The 16,832-nt window shown below is 53.8% G+C and overlaps 1 protein-coding gene across 1 annotated transcript in view; it reads right to left on the bottom strand.

The window, feature by feature from the left end:
* The window catches only part of GNE (glucosamine (UDP-N-acetyl)-2-epimerase/N-acetylmannosamine kinase), a 125,364-nt gene extending 114,595 nt beyond the window's left edge, over positions 1–10,769 (bottom strand). The window contains exon 1 of the mRNA XM_075315661.1: positions 10,600–10,769. Within this exon, the coding sequence (XP_075171776.1) occupies positions 10,600–10,641 (42 nt within the window). The 5' untranslated portion in view covers positions 10,642–10,769. The remainder of the gene's footprint in view (positions 1–10,599) is intronic.
* Between the last annotated feature and the right edge of the window lie 6,063 nt (positions 10,770–16,832).

Below are 16,832 nucleotides of genomic sequence, written 5' to 3'. Positions count from 1 at the left end.
AATAATTTCTCCAATAATTAACCCAACAATTAATAAAAACTATGTTTAACATTGAAATTCGGTTTGAAAAACAGGTCATGTTCTAATGTCATTTTCCTTTTAAGATGTACGTACTACCTCAGAAACGAGGCTATAGCTGAATGGAGTGGAGGAAGAAGTGCAGGTTGCTCGCTCATCCTATACTCAGTACATCCTGTTTGGCTAAAGTTCACTTCCGGAGCTAGCACACACATGAAGTGCTGGTATATACAACACAACAGACCTCTATGTGCGGTGTCAAGGAAGTAGGATCACTTCTTCCTCCATTCGGTGACACAGAGTCTTTCAGTAAGGCCGGTGTCCCACTTGCGATTGCCTCGCGTCTATCTTGCGCGAGTTTCGCGGAGCATCACCCGTCACGGACTCACACTTGGCTCACAGGAGCGGGTCGGCTACATAGAGATGCATGCAACCGACCCGCTCCTGTGAGGAGAGTGTGAGTCCGTGCCGGGTGATGCACCGCGAAACTCGCGCGAGATACACGTGAGGCAATTGTGTCGCCCTGGGCAAGCCAGGGGACACGAGGAACAGCACCACCGCACCCCACACTCCAGGTAGGCACACCTGCTAACCACAAATCCTTGTTGCCTCCCTCCAGAGGTTGATGATGCACACCAGGGGGTGGGCCAGGCGGTTGGCTCCGCCCACCTAGGAGCTCAGGACTCTGGAGGCAGGAAGTAAACCAGGCAGTTAAGCCCGGGTAGGGCAGGAGTGCAGTCCAGTGAAGGGCTAGAGTAAACAACCAGAAGTGAAAGTGAAGGAAAGGAAAGTGGAAAAGGAGGAAAGCAAGAAGTGGAGACAGCGCAGAGAGTGTGAAAAGCCTGAGAGCCCAGCTGTGTGTAGGGCTAGAACAGCAAGGTCAGCGACGGCGGTGACTGTCCGGAGTGGGACAGTTCGGAAGTTCCTGGAAGGACCCCGTTGGCTGTGTGCCCGGTGGTCTGGAGCAGTGTTCCGAAGGACAGTCAGCACCAGGGCAGGGGCCTCTCGGACCCCGGCAAGGCTAGGAGTCGCCCAATTTGCCGAATCCGTCAGTGACGGGGACGCAGATCCCCCAACAACAAAGTCCCGATTGACGGCAACAGCCCGACCATTAACGGGGAGACACCGCCACCGCCAAGGCACCAGTTTCCCCAGGGCCAGCGCCTGCGGGCAAAGTGTAGAGCTCCTCCGGCCCAGATTGCAGTCGGGGAGCGGGTAACCGGAGGGAATCCACCGATACCATCAGACCACACAGGTGCAAGGAAGAGAGAAGTCACCGTCACCTACCGGGAGTGCAGGTGCAGCCGTCTGTGGGACCGTCCTACCAGCCGTTGGTTTACCGTACAAACTGTGTCCGTGTCAGGCTGAGTGAGTACCATAGTGCCGCAAGGCACAGCGCTGCCCCCGCGTCCCCGCACCCTCCAGGCCCTACACTTCACATCTCTTCACCGGGCCCCGGGAGCACCAACTCCTACCCACGGAGGGGCAACACAACACCTGGCTGCTCCCATCACCATCCCCGGGACCCCCACACCGAGCAGCGGTGGTGCAATCACCACAACCGTGGGTGGCGTCACGAACTATAACCCCAACAAACACCCCCCTTTCACTCACGGGCGAGGAGTGCCGCTCGAGACACCCCGGGATCCGGCCCGCAGCTCGAGCCACCAGGAGCAACTGCCGGACCCGAGCAGAAGGGGTGAGCGCGGTGTGCTGACACCCTCCTCCCCGCCCGCGACAACTTGGCGTCACGAACAGGATCTTACCGCTCTGCCGTCAGGTAGAGGTGCGCCTTGTTACCGCCGGAGGCATCCGGCAGAAAAATTTCAGAAGCCGCCATCTTTGGCGCGAAAAGTTCCCGCTCGAGCGTCTTCTCGAGCAGTAGAAGCGCGAAGGCCAAAACTCCGCCCCGAGAGAGGAGGGGCCGGAAAGAGCTAAGGGGGACGCGATGGCGGCTGGACGCATGTAAGTGTGGCGTCGCAACAAACACACTGGGACTCCCCCGGTCCGTTGACCCTAATGGAAAATGTCCGCTACATCTAGTCCGGCAGAGACTACCGAGCCGGTGTCCGGAACAGCGGCATGGCTAAGGGCCCGGGCGGCGGGGATCTGCCGCCACTATCGGAGTCAGATTGACGGGTTGATGGAGCAGTGGGCCGCGGAGGTGGAAGCGCTAGTTGCTGTGGCCCGAGTGTATGGAGTGGAGGCTGTGATGGAGGAGCTGGAGAATGACCCACGCCCCTGTGTCCCCGAGGGACCGGTCGCTGCGGCTGAGGGGCCCGGCCTGCCCCTGGCTCCTGTGTTACCTCCGTCCTACGCACTCGCGTGCTGCACCGCACCTGGCCCATCGGGTGCGCCTCCCTCTGTGACTGCGGCAGGGGCAGAAGATAGCGACTCCGGGCCTGACACTGCGCCTGTGTCGGAAGAAGAGGAGGAGGTCGTTGCCCTGACCGGCATGGAGGCCACTTATATTCCCCGAACCGGAGGCAACGGGTATCGGGCGGCCCTTCCGCGCCGTGCTTGCCATGCACTGGAGGGGCTGGTGGCCGTGTCCTTCCGCCCCGAGCCGGGTGAGGAGGACGAAAACACCCAGTAGGGCAGCGGATGCCCGCTGCACCGTCCCCCGTTGGGACCACCACTGAGTTGTTTGATGTTTGAAAGTTTGTTTGAAAATTCTGCAATGATGAAAAATGATTATCCGAGTTTTCACCTGATTGTCTGCAGTGATTTGCAACCGGCAGGAGCCGGCACCGTTGTCCCCGTGGGGACCGTTTAAGTTTAAAAATGCATGGGAACTATCCATGGACAAGCCCGTGAACTCTGCAGGGCAACCACAAACGTTAGTGGCATGTAAATATGTTGGGTACCGTTACCGTTTCCGCAATGCCGCCTCCGGAGAGGCAGGTTGGAGGGAGGGCCCTGAGCAGAGCAGGCCAGGGCCCAGCCACCAAAGGGACCGGTGGCTACCCTCTGGAGGGGAAGGACAGATCCCGCTCGGGTGACTTGTGCTGGACTGTGGGTCAAGGGGTGCTGCCTGGGTTTTAGGGGCAGCATCAGGGCCAGGTTTCTTGGGTGGGAGAGAGCGGAAACCGTGACCGTATACCGTTGAAACGTTAAAGTAAATGTGCCTCCCGTCTTGGGAAGAGTTGATTAAAAATGTTATGCTTATGTTATGTTTAACCCTTGTTATCCCCTTTACAGAAAAATAAAACCGGTGTAGGACGGCAGCCCGCGGACGGTCTGCATTTTGCTAAGGGGGCAAGCCAGGGGACACGAGGAACAGCACCACCGCACCCCACACTCCAGGTAGGCACACCTGCTAACCACAAATCCTTGTTGCCTCCCTCCAGAGGTTGATGATGCACACCAGGGGGTGGGCCAGGCGGTTGGCTCCGCCCACCTAGGAGCTCAGGACTCTGGAGGCAGGAAGTAAACCAGGCAGTTAAGCCCGGGTAGGGCAGGAGTGCAGTCCAGTGAAGGGCTAGAGTAAACAACCAGAAGTGAAAGTGAAGGAAAGGAAAGTGGAAAAGGAGGAAAGCAAGAAGTGGAGACAGCGCAGAGAGTGTGAAAAGCCTGAGAGCCCAGCTGTGTGTAGGGCTAGAACAGCAAGGTCAGCGACGGCGGTGACTGTCCGGAGTGGGACAGTTCGGAAGTTCCTGGAAGGACCCCGTTGGCTGTGTGCCCGGTGGTCTGGAGCAGTGTTCCGAAGGACAGTCAGCACCAGGGCAGGGGCCTCTCGGACCCCGGCAAGGCTAGGAGTCGCCCAATTTGCCGAATCCGTCAGTGACGGGGACGCAGATCCCCCAACAACAAAGTCCCGATTGACGGCAACAGCCCGACCATTAACGGGGAGACACCGCCACCGCCAAGGCACCAGTTTCCCCAGGGCCAGCGCCTGCGGGCAAAGTGTAGAGCTCCTCCGGCCCAGATTGCAGTCGGGGAGCGGGTAACCGGAGGGAATCCACCAATACCATCAGACCACACAGGTGCAAGGAAGAGAGAAGTCACCGTCACCTACCGGGAGTGCAGGTGCAGCCGTCTGTGGGACCGTCCTACCAGCCGTTGGTTTACCGTACAAACTGTGTCCGTGTCAGGCTGAGTGAGTACCATAGTGCCGCAAGGCACAGCGCTGCCCCCGCGTCCCCGCACCCTCCAGGCCCTACACTTCACATCTCTTCACCGGGCCCCGGGATCACCAACCCCTACCCACGGAGGGGCAACACAACACCTGGCTGCTCCCATCACCATCCCCGGGACCCCCACACCGAGCAGCGGTGGTGCAATCACCACAACCGTGGGTGGCGTCACGAACTATAACCCCAACAAACACCCCCCTTTCACTCACGGGCGAGGAGTGCCGCTCGAGACACCCCGGGATCCGGCCCGCAGCTCGAGCCACCAGGAGCAACTGCCGGACCCGAGCAGAAGGGGTGAGCGCGGTGTGCTGACACCCTCCTCCCCGCCCGCGACACAATCGCAAGTGGGACACCGGTCTAAGGGCTGATTTAGGTGTCAGTTTTCCACCAACAATTTCTGTGTTTTCATGGATGAAACCTATTCCTGTTGTAGTCTATGATTCTACTCCTATGTCCGTGTATTTTTGTGGACTGAGTGTTCCACAAAAAACACAGACACATGTCCAATTTTGATCCGAGTCACAAATAAGGCCAGAGTCACACTTGCGAGTGCCTCGCGTGTAACTCGTGCGAGTCTCTCATTGAATCATCTGGCACGGACTCGCACTCTCCTGACAGGAGTGGGTCGGTTGCATGTATGTCTATGCAGCTGAGACGCTCCTGTCCTGAGAGTGTGAGTCCATGCCGGGTGATTCAATGAGAGACTCGCGCGAGTTACACGCGAGGCACTCGCAAGTGTGACTCTGGCCTTACACTCGGCAATGTAAGTTTATACATCTTTGAAGAAAATCGGACAGCACTAAGATGCCATCCATGTGCTCTCTATTTTTCACTGACTGTTTGATAGGAGAAGCTGGAGACACATCCATCAATGTTTTTCCTTGCATACAAGAAAGGGCTAGTTTAGGCCCCTTTCACACATCCATTTTTTGCCATCAGTCACAATCCGTTGCTTTTAGCAAAAAAACGGATCCATCACTGGATCCATTTTTTTCTCATTGAGACAAACGTATTAAGGGTCTATGTACTGTACCGTCCATATGCAAAACTGCTAGCATACATACAGCCTACTGCCAGTGCAAGTCATTGTGGTAGTTCGCACAAATGTTTTATAAAAAATCGTAGCATACGCTACTTCGATCTGTATTCTTGACCAGACTTGCCCAGTATTGTGTAAAAAACGGATCACATACAGGTTACCATTCGAATGTAATTCGTTTTTTTCCGTATCCAGTACAATTATAAAGCTGGAAATTTATTAAATTATTCATGAAAATGTGGATTTCATACGGATATGCAAAACTGACACATGGATGGTATTTGGATGTAAAATATGGACACACACATGTATGTGGACGTAAAATACGGACACATGGAAGGTATATGGATGTAAAATATGGACACATGGAAAGTATATGGATGTAAAATATGGACACATGGATGGTATATGGATGTAAAATACAGAAACACAGTTGGTATATGTGTGTAGAAGATGGACACACGTATGGCATACAGATCTAAAATACTGACATATGGATGGTATAGGGACGTAACATACGGACACATAAATGGCATACAAATGTAAAATACGGATACATGGATGGTATACAGATGTATAATACGGACACAAGGATGGTATATGGACGTATAATACGGACACAAGGATGCTATATGGGCGTATAATACGGACACAAGGATGGTATATGGACGTATAATAAGGACACAAGGATGGTATATGGATGTATAATACGGACACAAGGATGGTATATGGGCATATAATACGGACAGAAGGATGGTATATTGGCGTATAATACGGACACAAGGATGGTATATGGGCATATAATACGGACAGAAGGATGGTATATTGGCGTATAATACGGACACAAGGATGGTCGTATAATACCGACACAAGGCTAGTATATGGGTGTATAATACGGACACAAGGATAGTATATGGGCATATAATACGGACACAAGGATGGTCGTATAATACCGACACAAGGCTAGTATATGGGCGTATAATACGGACACAAGGATAGTATATGGGCATATAATACGGACAGAAGGATGGTATATTGGCGTATAATACGGACACAAGGATGGTCGTATAATACCGACACAAGGCTAGTATATGGGTGTATAATACGGACACAAGGATAGTATATGGGCATATAATACGGACACAAGGATGGTATATGGGCGTATAATACGGACACAAGGATGGTATATGGGCGTATAATGCGGACACAAGGCTAGTATATGGGCGTATAATACGGACAGAAGGATAGTATATGGGCGTATAATACGGACACAAGGCTAGTATATGGGCGTATAATACGGACACAAGGATGGTATATGGGCGTATAATACGGACACAAGGATAGTATATGAGCATATAATACGGACAAAAGGATGGTATATTGGCGTATAATACGGACACAAGGCTAGTATATGGGCGTATAATACGGACACAAGGATGGTATATGGGCGTATAATACGGACACAAGGATAGTATATGGGCGTATAATACGGACACAAGGATAGTATATGGGCGTATAATACGGACACAAGGATGGTATATGGGCGTATAATACGGACACAAGGATAGTATATGGGCGTATAATACGGACACAAGGATGGTATATGGGCGTATAATACGGACACAAGGATGGTATATGGGCGTATAATACGGACACAAGGATGGTATATGGGCGTATAATACGGACACAAGGATGGTATATGGGCGTATAATACGGACACAAGGATGGTATATGGGCGTAAAATACGGACACAAGGATAGTATATGGGCGTATAATACGGACACACGGCGAGTAAACATGGACACAAGGATGGTATATGGGCGTATAATATGGACACACGGCGAGTAAACATGGACACAAGGATGGTATATGGGCATATAATACGGACACAAGGATGGTATATGGGCATATAATACGGACACAAGGATGGTATATGGGCATATAATACGGACACAAGGATGGTATATGGGCGTATAATACGGACACAAGGATGGTATATGGGCGTATAATACGGACACAAGGATGGTATATGGGCGTATAATACGGACACAAGGATGGTATATGGGTGTATAATATGGACACAAGGATGGTATATGGGCATATAATACGGACACAAGGATGGTATATGGGCGTATAATACGGACAGAAGGATGGTATATGGGCATATAATACGGACACAAGGATGGTATATGGGCGTATAATACGGACACAAGGATGGTATATGGGCGTATAATACGGACACAAGGATGGTATATGGGCGTATAATACGGACACAAGGATGGTATATGGGTGTATAATATGGACACACGGCGAGTAAACATGGACACATGGATGTTATATAAATGTGCAAAACAGACATATGGATGGCATAGGGATGTAAAAGATGGACACAGATGGCATATGCATGACAATATGGATGAAACATCTGCAGTTTTTTTCTGGATACAAAACAGACGATTTTGCACCCACTGGTGTGAACCCGGCCTAATACTAATACATGAGGCAAAAGAAGAAACCATATCGGAGGGACCACTGGCGGACACATAGAGAGAGGCCGCTGTGCAAGAACATTATATGGGCACTTTACCGCCCAATAACCCATAATAATGCACAATTTCACCTGCTTTAGAGGCGGTAATGGGCTCTTTACGTCCTGGGCCCGAGTGTGGCTGCAATGGCTCCCAGCCCTGGGAGGGACACACTGTTAGGCATCTTCATATGTAGAGTATAGCAGAGCTGTGCTAACAATGAGAGGTAGTGTAGTGCCACAGTAGAGGGCAGAGGTCAGGGCCCCGAGCTCGTCATAAAGCCGCCAGGTACATGACATAGGTGGTTTATATCTCTCCATCCCTACTCATAAACCTGCATGCCAAGAGCAGCCAATGTACAACCCACAGAGAATAGTCCAGAAGTGCAGCTCCAGATGAGCCGATAACGCTCACACATGAGGACTGGTGTCTAGTCAATACTCTCATGCAACAACAGTCTCTGAAACGGCAGAAAACAGGGAGCAATAGCAGCGCAAAGCATGACGTCAAGGTTGTGTGCCTCCTCTTTGCCATGACAATAGATGTACAGTTTATGGGGAGCCACTGAGCACCGCCAATTAGAAACAGTCATTTCCTCTCCTCTTCTCAGGGAACATCTGGACCTCATTACTGAGAATGGGAGATGTCTCGCTGGCCATATGTGCCAGAGGAAAACATGCCTGAAAACACAGCAGAAGTGCCCATAGGGGTAGGATCATATAGGTATGAAGCGGCCAATCTCCCACAATAAGGTAGTGACAAGCTGTGGACACAGCACAGATATGGTCAGCCTTTCCAAAAACAAGTGTGCACACAGACATAGCAGCATATAATAGCCGCTATGGAATATATCCGGAAGCGAAAGAGATATACATACAGACACACACATATGTATATATTATATATACCGTATAGATATATATAAATATATACATAGTGTATATATATGTGTGTATCTATATATATATATATACATACATGCGCCTACATACACATTTATATTATATATATATATATATATATATATATATATATATATATATATATATATATATACACACACACACACAGATACATATATACACACACATTTATTTTACATATATATATATATATATATATATATATATATATAGGTACGTATAGTATGTATACACACACACACAGATAGGTACGTATAGTATGTATGTACACACACACAAACAGATAGGTACGTATAGTATGTATACACACACACACAGATAGGTACGTATAGTATGTATGTACACACACACAAACAGATAGGTACGTATAGTATGTATGTACACACACACAAACAGATAGGTACGTATAGTATGTATGTACACACACACAAACAGATAGGTACGTATAGTATGTATACACACACACACACAGATAGGTACGTATAGTATGCATGTACACACACACACACAGATAGGTACGTATAGTATGCATGTACACACACACACACAGATAGGTACGTATAGTATGTATGTACACACACACACACACACACACAGATAGGTACATATAGTATGTATGTACACACACACACACAGATAGGTACGTATAGTATGTATATACACACACACACACAGATAAGTACGTATAGTATGTGTATACACACACACAGATATACTGTATGTACGTATAGTATGTATATATATATATATATATATATATATACATACACATATGTACACAAACACACACACACAGACATACACACACACTCACACACACACACAGAGATATAGGTACGTACACACACACACACACAGATATAGGTACATACGCACACACACAGATATACTGTAGGTACGTATAGTATATATATACACACACAGACATACACACACAGACACAGAGATATAGGTACGTACACACAGATATAGGTACATACACACACACACAGATATACTGTAGGTACGTATAGTATATATATACACACACAGACATACACACACACACACAGATATAGGTACATACGCACACACACAGATATACTGTAGGTACGTATAGTATATATATACACACACAGACATACACACACACACACACATACACACACAGATATAGGTACGTACACACACACACAGATATAGGTACGTACACACACACACACACACACACAGATATAGGTACGTACACACACACACACACACACAGATATAGGTACGTACACACACACACACAGATATAGGTACGTACACACACACACACACACAGATATAGGTACGTACACACACACACACACACACACAGATATAGGTACGTACACACACACACACAGATATAGGTACATACACACACACACACAGATATACTGTAGGTACGTATAGTATATATACACACACAGACATACACACACACACACAGATATAGGTACGTACACACACACACACAGATATAGGTACGTACACACAGATATAGGTACATACACACACACACACAGATATAGATACGTATACACACACACAGATATAGGTACGTATACACACACACACACACACACAGATATAGATAGGTACGTATACACACACACACACACACACAGATATAGATAGGTACGTATACACACACACACACACACACACACACGCTGTATTTAATTACATGTTTGCTTTTTCCCATTTTGTGATGGCCAGTTCTCACATAGCAGGAGGAGATGGCTAGCGATCAGACAAAAGCTGGCTGAGCCCGATTGCTCCCAGATCTGTCAGCCTCGGAATTGGCGTATGCTCTCAGCAGGGAAGAGGCTGGTGACAGTCCAGCTCGATCACTGACATGTCCACTCCACACACTCGGCACACACATCCACGTCGCCCCCAGGCCTGTGCAGCAGGGGGGTCTAGTGACAATAGAGGCCAGGACTTACGTGAGGACCCCGCATACGAGGCGATTGCTCATTGCTGCCCATGCTGGTGATCTGCTGGCTTCCCGGTCGCTCCGTGGATCGCTGTGTGCCGCCTGCCCTCTGCCAGCTTCACTGGATGGACTTGTAGTATTTCATTGATTGGCATCCGCGCTCCATTCTTAGCGGAGAGGAAGCCCCGCCCACTATGTAAATGAACCCGGTGGCTGGTAGTTGTGCAGGTTCCGTTGAGCCTCACATGATTCCTGACACCAGGCGGGGCGGATAGTTTCCTCTCCCTGCAGATGGTGGCCACATTCTCCGGGCGGATAGTTTCCTCTCCCTGCAGATGGTGGCCACATTCTCCGGGCGGATAGTTTCCTCTCCCTGCAGATGGTGGCCACATTCTCCGGGCGGATAGTTTCCTCTCCCTGCAGATGGTGGCCACATTCTCCGGGCGGATAGTTTCCTCTCCCTGCAGATGGTGGCCACATTCTCCGGGCGGACAGTCTCCCTGCAGATGGTGGCCACATTCTCCGGGCGGACAGTCTCCCTGCAGATGGTGGCCACATTCTCCGGGCGGACAGTCTCCCTGCAGATGGTGGCCACATTCTCCGGGCGGATAGTTTCCTCTCCCTGCAGATGGTGGCCACATTCTCCGGGCGGACAGTCTCCCTGCAGATGGTGGCCACATTCTCCGGGCGGACAGTCTCCCTGCAGATGGTGGCCACATTCTCCGGGCGGACAGTCTCCCTGCAGATGGTGGCCACATTCTCCGGGCGGATAGTTTCCTCTCCCTGCAGATGGTGGCCACATTCTCCGGGCGGACAGTCTCCCTGCAGATGGTGGCCACATTCTCCGGGCGGACAGTCTCCCTGCAGATGGTGGCCACATTCTCCGGGCGGACAGTCTCCCTGCAGATGGTGGCCACATTCTCCGGGCGGACAGTCTCCCTGCAGATGGTGGCCACATTCTCCGGGCGGACAGTCTCCCTGCAGATGGTGGCCACATTCTCCGGGCGGATAGTTTCCTCTCCCTGCAGATGGTGGCCACATTCTCCGGGCGGATAGTTTCCTCTCCCTGCAGATGGTGGCCACATTCTCCGGGCGGACAGTCTCCCTGCAGATGGTGGCCACATTCTCCGGGCGGACAGTCTCCCTGCAGATGGTGGCCACATTCTCCGGGCGGACAGTCTCCCTGCAGATGGTGGCCACATTCTCCGGGCGGACAGTCTCCCTGCAGATGGTGGCCACATTCTCCGGGCGGACAGTCTCACTGCAGATGGTGGCCACATTCTCCGAGCGGACAGTCTCCCTGCAGATGGTGGCCACATTCTCCGGGCGGATAGTTTCCTCTCCCTGCAGATGGTGGCCACATTCTCCGGGCGGATAGTTTCCTCTCCCTGCAGATGGTGGCCACATTCTCCGGGCGGACAGTCTCCCTGCAGATGGTGGCCACATTCTCCGGGCGGACAGTCTCCCTGCAGATGGTGGCCACATTCTCCGGGCGGACAGTCTCACTGCAGATGGTGGCCACATTCTCCGGGCGGACAGTCTCCCTGCAGATGGTGGCCACATTCTCCGGGCGGATAGTTTCCTCTCCCTGCAGATGGTGGCCACATTCTCCGGGCGGACAGTCTCCCTGCAGATGGTGGCCACATTCTCCGGGCGGACAGTCTCCCTGCAGATGGTGGCCACATTCTCCGGGCGGACAGTCTCCCTGCAGATGGTGGCCACATTCTCCGGGCGGACAGTCTCCCTGCAGATGGTGGCCACATTCTCCGGGCGGACAGTCTCCCTGCAGATGGTGGCCACATTCTCCGGGCGGACAGTCTCACTGCAGATGGTGGCCACATTCTCCGGGCGGACAGTCTCACTGCAGATGGTGGCCACATTCTCCGGGCGGACAGTCTCCCTGCAGATGGTGGCCACATTCTCCGGGCGGATAGTTTCCTCTCCCTGCAGATGGTGGCCACATTCTCCGGGCGGACAGTCTCCCTGCAGATGGTGGCCACATTCTCCGGGCGGACAGTCTCACTGCAGATGGTGGCCACATTCTCCGGGCGGACAGTCTCCCTGCAGATGGTGGCCACATTCTCCGGGCGGATAGTTTCCTCTCCCTGCAGATGGTGGCCACATTCTCCGGGCGGACAGTCTCCCTGCAGATGGTGGCCACATTCTCCGGGCGGACAGTCTCCCTGCAGATGGTGGCCACATTCTCCGGGCGGACAGTCTCCCTGCAGATGGTGGCCACATTCTCCGGGCGGATAGTTTCCTCTCCCTGCAGATGGTGGCCACATTCTCCGGGCGGATAGTTTCCTCTCCCTGCAGATGGTGGCCACATTCTCCGGGCGGACAGTCTCCCTGCAGATGGTGGCCACATTCTCCGGGCGGACAGTCTCCCTGCAGATGGTGGCCACATTCTCCGGGCGGACAGTCTCCCTGCAGATGGTGGCCACATTCTCCGGGCGGATAGTTTCCTCTCCCTGCAGATGGTGGCCACATTCTCCGGGCGGATAGTTTCCTCTCCCTGCAGATGGTGGCCACATTCTCCGGGCGGACAGTCTCCCTGCAGATGGTGGCCACATTCTCCGGGCGGACAGTCTCCCTGCAGATGGTGGCCACATTCTCCGGGCGGACAGTCTCCCTGCAGATGGTGGCCACATTCTCCGGGCGGACAGTCTCCCTGCAGATGGTGGCCACATTCTCCGGGCGGACAGTCTCACTGCAGATGGTGGCCACATTCTCCGAGCGGACAGTCTCCCTGCAGATGGTGGCCACATTCTCCGGGCGGATAGTTTCCTCTCCCTGCAGATGGTGGCCACATTCTCCGGGCGGATAGTTTCCTCTCCCTGCAGATGGTGGCCACATTCTCCGGGCGGACAGTCTCCCTGCAGATGGTGGCCACATTCTCCGGGCGGACAGTCTCCCTGCAGATGGTGGCCACATTCTCCGGGCGGACAGTCTCACTGCAGATGGTGGCCACATTCTCCGGGCGGACAGTCTCCCTGCAGATGGTGGCCACATTCTCCGGGCGGATAGTTTCCTCTCCCTGCAGATGGTGGCCACATTCTCCGGGCGGACAGTCTCCCTGCAGATGGTGGCCACATTCTCCGGGCGGACAGTCTCCCTGCAGATGGTGGCCACATTCTCCGGGCGGACAGTCTCCCTGCAGATGGTGGCCACATTCTCCGGGCGGACAGTCTCCCTGCAGATGGTGGCCACATTCTCCGGGCGGACAGTCTCCCTGCAGATGGTGGCCACATTCTCCGGGCGGACAGTCTCACTGCAGATGGTGGCCACATTCTCCGGGCGGACAGTCTCACTGCAGATGGTGGCCACATTCTCCGGGCGGACAGTCTCCCTGCAGATGGTGGCCACATTCTCCGGGCGGATAGTTTCCTCTCCCTGCAGATGGTGGCCACATTCTCCGGGCGGACAGTCTCCCTGCAGATGGTGGCCACATTCTCCGGGCGGACAGTCTCACTGCAGATGGTGGCCACATTCTCCGGGCGGACAGTCTCCCTGCAGATGGTGGCCACATTCTCCGGGCGGATAGTTTCCTCTCCCTGCAGATGGTGGCCACATTCTCCGGGCGGACAGTCTCACTGCAGATGGTGGCCACATTCTCCGGGCGGACAGTCTCCCTGCAGATGGTGGCCACATTCTCCGGGCGGACAGTCTCACTGCAGATGGTGGCCACATTCTCCGGGCGGACAGTCTCCCTGCAGATGGTGGCCACATTCTCCGGGCGGATAGTTTCCTCTCCCTGCAGATGGTGGCCACATTCTCCGGGCGGACAGTCTCCCTGCAGATGGTGGCCACATTCTCCGGGCGGACAGTCTCACTGCAGATGGTGGCCACATTCTCCGGGCGGACAGTCTCCCTGCAGATGGTGGCCACATTCTCCGGGCGGATAGTTTCCTCTCCCTGCAGATGGTGGCCACATTCTCCGGGCGGATAGTTTCCTCTCCCTGCAGATGGTGGCCACATTCTCCGGGCGGACAGTCTCCCTGCAGATGGTGGCCACATTCTCCGGGCGGACAGTCTCCCTGCAGATGGTGGCCACATTCTCCGGGCGGACAGTCTCCCTGCAGATGGTGGCCACATTCTCCGGGCGGATAGTTTCCTCTCCCTGCAGATGGTGGCCACATTCTCCGGGCGGATAGTTTCCTCTCCCTGCAGATGGTGGCCACATTCTCCGGGCGGACAGTCTCCCTGCAGATGGTGGCCACATTCTCCGGGCGGACAGTCTCCCTGCAGATGGTGGCCACATTCTCCGGGCGGACAGTCTCCCTGCAGATGGTGGCCACATTCTCCGGGCGGATAGTTTCCTCTCCCTGCAGATGGTGGCCACATTCTCCGGGCGGATAGTTTCCTCTCCCTGCAGATGGTGGCCACATTCTCCGGGCGGACAGTCTCCTGCAGATGGTGGCCACATTCTCCGGGCGGACAGTCTCCCTGCAGATGGTGGCCACATTCTCCGGGCGGACAGTCTCCCTGCAGATGGTGGCCACATTCTCCGGGCGGACAGTCTCCCTGCAGATGGTGGCCACATTCTCCGGGCGGACAGTCTCACTGCAGATGGTGGCCACATTCTCCGAGCGGACAGTCTCCCTGCAGATGGTGGCCACATTCTCCGGGCGGATAGTTTCCTCTCCCTGCAGATGGTGGCCACATTCTCCGGGCGGATAGTTTCCTCTCCCTGCAGATGGTGGCCACATTCTCCGGGCGGACAGTCTCCCTGCAGATGGTGGCCACATTCTCCGGGCGGACAGTCTCCCTGCAGATGGTGGCCACATTCTCCGGGCGGACAGTCTCACTGCAGATGGTGGCCACATTCTCCGGGCGGACAGTCTCCCTGCAGATGGTGGCCACATTCTCCGGGCGGATAGTTTCCTCTCCCTGCAGATGGTGGCCACATTCTCCGGGCGGACAGTCTCCCTGCAGATGGTGGCCACATTCTCCGGGCGGACAGTCTCCCTGCAGATGGTGGCCACATTCTCCGGGCGGACAGTCTCCCTGCAGATGGTGGCCACATTCTCCGGGCGGACAGTCTCCCTGCAGATGGTGGCCACATTCTCCGGGCGGACAGTCTCCCTGCAGATGGTGGCCACATTCTCCGGGCGGACAGTCTCACTGCAGATGGTGGCCACATTCTCCGGGCGGACAGTCTCACTGCAGATGGTGGCCACATTCTCCGGGCGGACAGTCTCCCTGCAGATGGTGGCCACATTCTCCGGGCGGATAGTTTCCTCTCCCTGCAGATGGTGGCCACATTCTCCGGGCGGACAGTCTCCCTGCAGATGGTGGCCACATTCTCCGGGCGGACAGTCTCACTGCAGATGGTGGCCACATTCTCCGGGCGGACAGTCTCCCTGCAGATGGTGGCCACATTCTCCGGGCGGATAGTTTCCTCTCCCTGCAGATGGTGGCCACATTCTCCGGGCGGACAGTCTCACTGCAGATGGTGGCCACATTCTCCGGGCGGACAGTCTCCCTGCAGATGGTGGCCACATTCTCCGGGCGGACAGTCTCACTGCAGATGGTGGCCACATTCTCCGGGCGGACAGTCTCCCTGCAGATGGTGGCCACATTCTCCGGGCGGATAGTTTCCTCTCCCTGCAGATGGTGGCCACATTCTCCGGGCGGACAGTCTCCCTGCAGATGGTGGCCACATTCTCCGGGCGGACAGTCTCACTGCAGATGGTGGCCACATTCTCCGGGCGGACAGTCTCCCTGCAGATGGTGGCCACATTCTCCGGGCGGATAGTTCCTCTCCCTGCAGATGGTGGCCACATTCTCCGGGCGGACAGTCTCCCTGCAGATGGTGGCCACATTCTCCGGGCGGACAGTCTCACTGCAGATGGTGGCCACATTCTCCGGGCGGACAGTCTCCCTGCAGATGGTGGCCACATTCTCCGGGCGGATAGTTTCCTCTCCCTGCAGATGGTGGCCACATTCTCCGGGCGGACAGTCTCCCTGCAGATGGTGGCCACATTCTCCGGGCGGACAGTCTCCCTGCAGATGGTGGCCACATTCTCCGGGCGGACAGTCTCCCTGCAGATGGTGGCCACATTCTCCGGGCGGACAGTCTCCCTGCAGATGGTGGCCACATTCTCCGGGCGGACAGTCTCCCTGCAGATGGTGGCCACATTCTCCGGGCGGATAGTTTCCTCTCCCTGCAGATGGTGGCCACATTCTCCGGGCGGACAGTCTCCCTGCAGATGGTGGCCACATTCTCCGGGCGGACAGTCT

Source organism: Anomaloglossus baeobatrachus, chromosome 1 (assembly GCF_048569485.1).
Source record: "Anomaloglossus baeobatrachus isolate aAnoBae1 chromosome 1, aAnoBae1.hap1, whole genome shotgun sequence".
In the NCBI taxonomy this organism is placed as follows: Eukaryota; Metazoa; Chordata; class Amphibia; order Anura; family Aromobatidae; genus Anomaloglossus; species Anomaloglossus baeobatrachus.
This window is presented reverse-complemented; position numbering and strand designations above follow the sequence as displayed.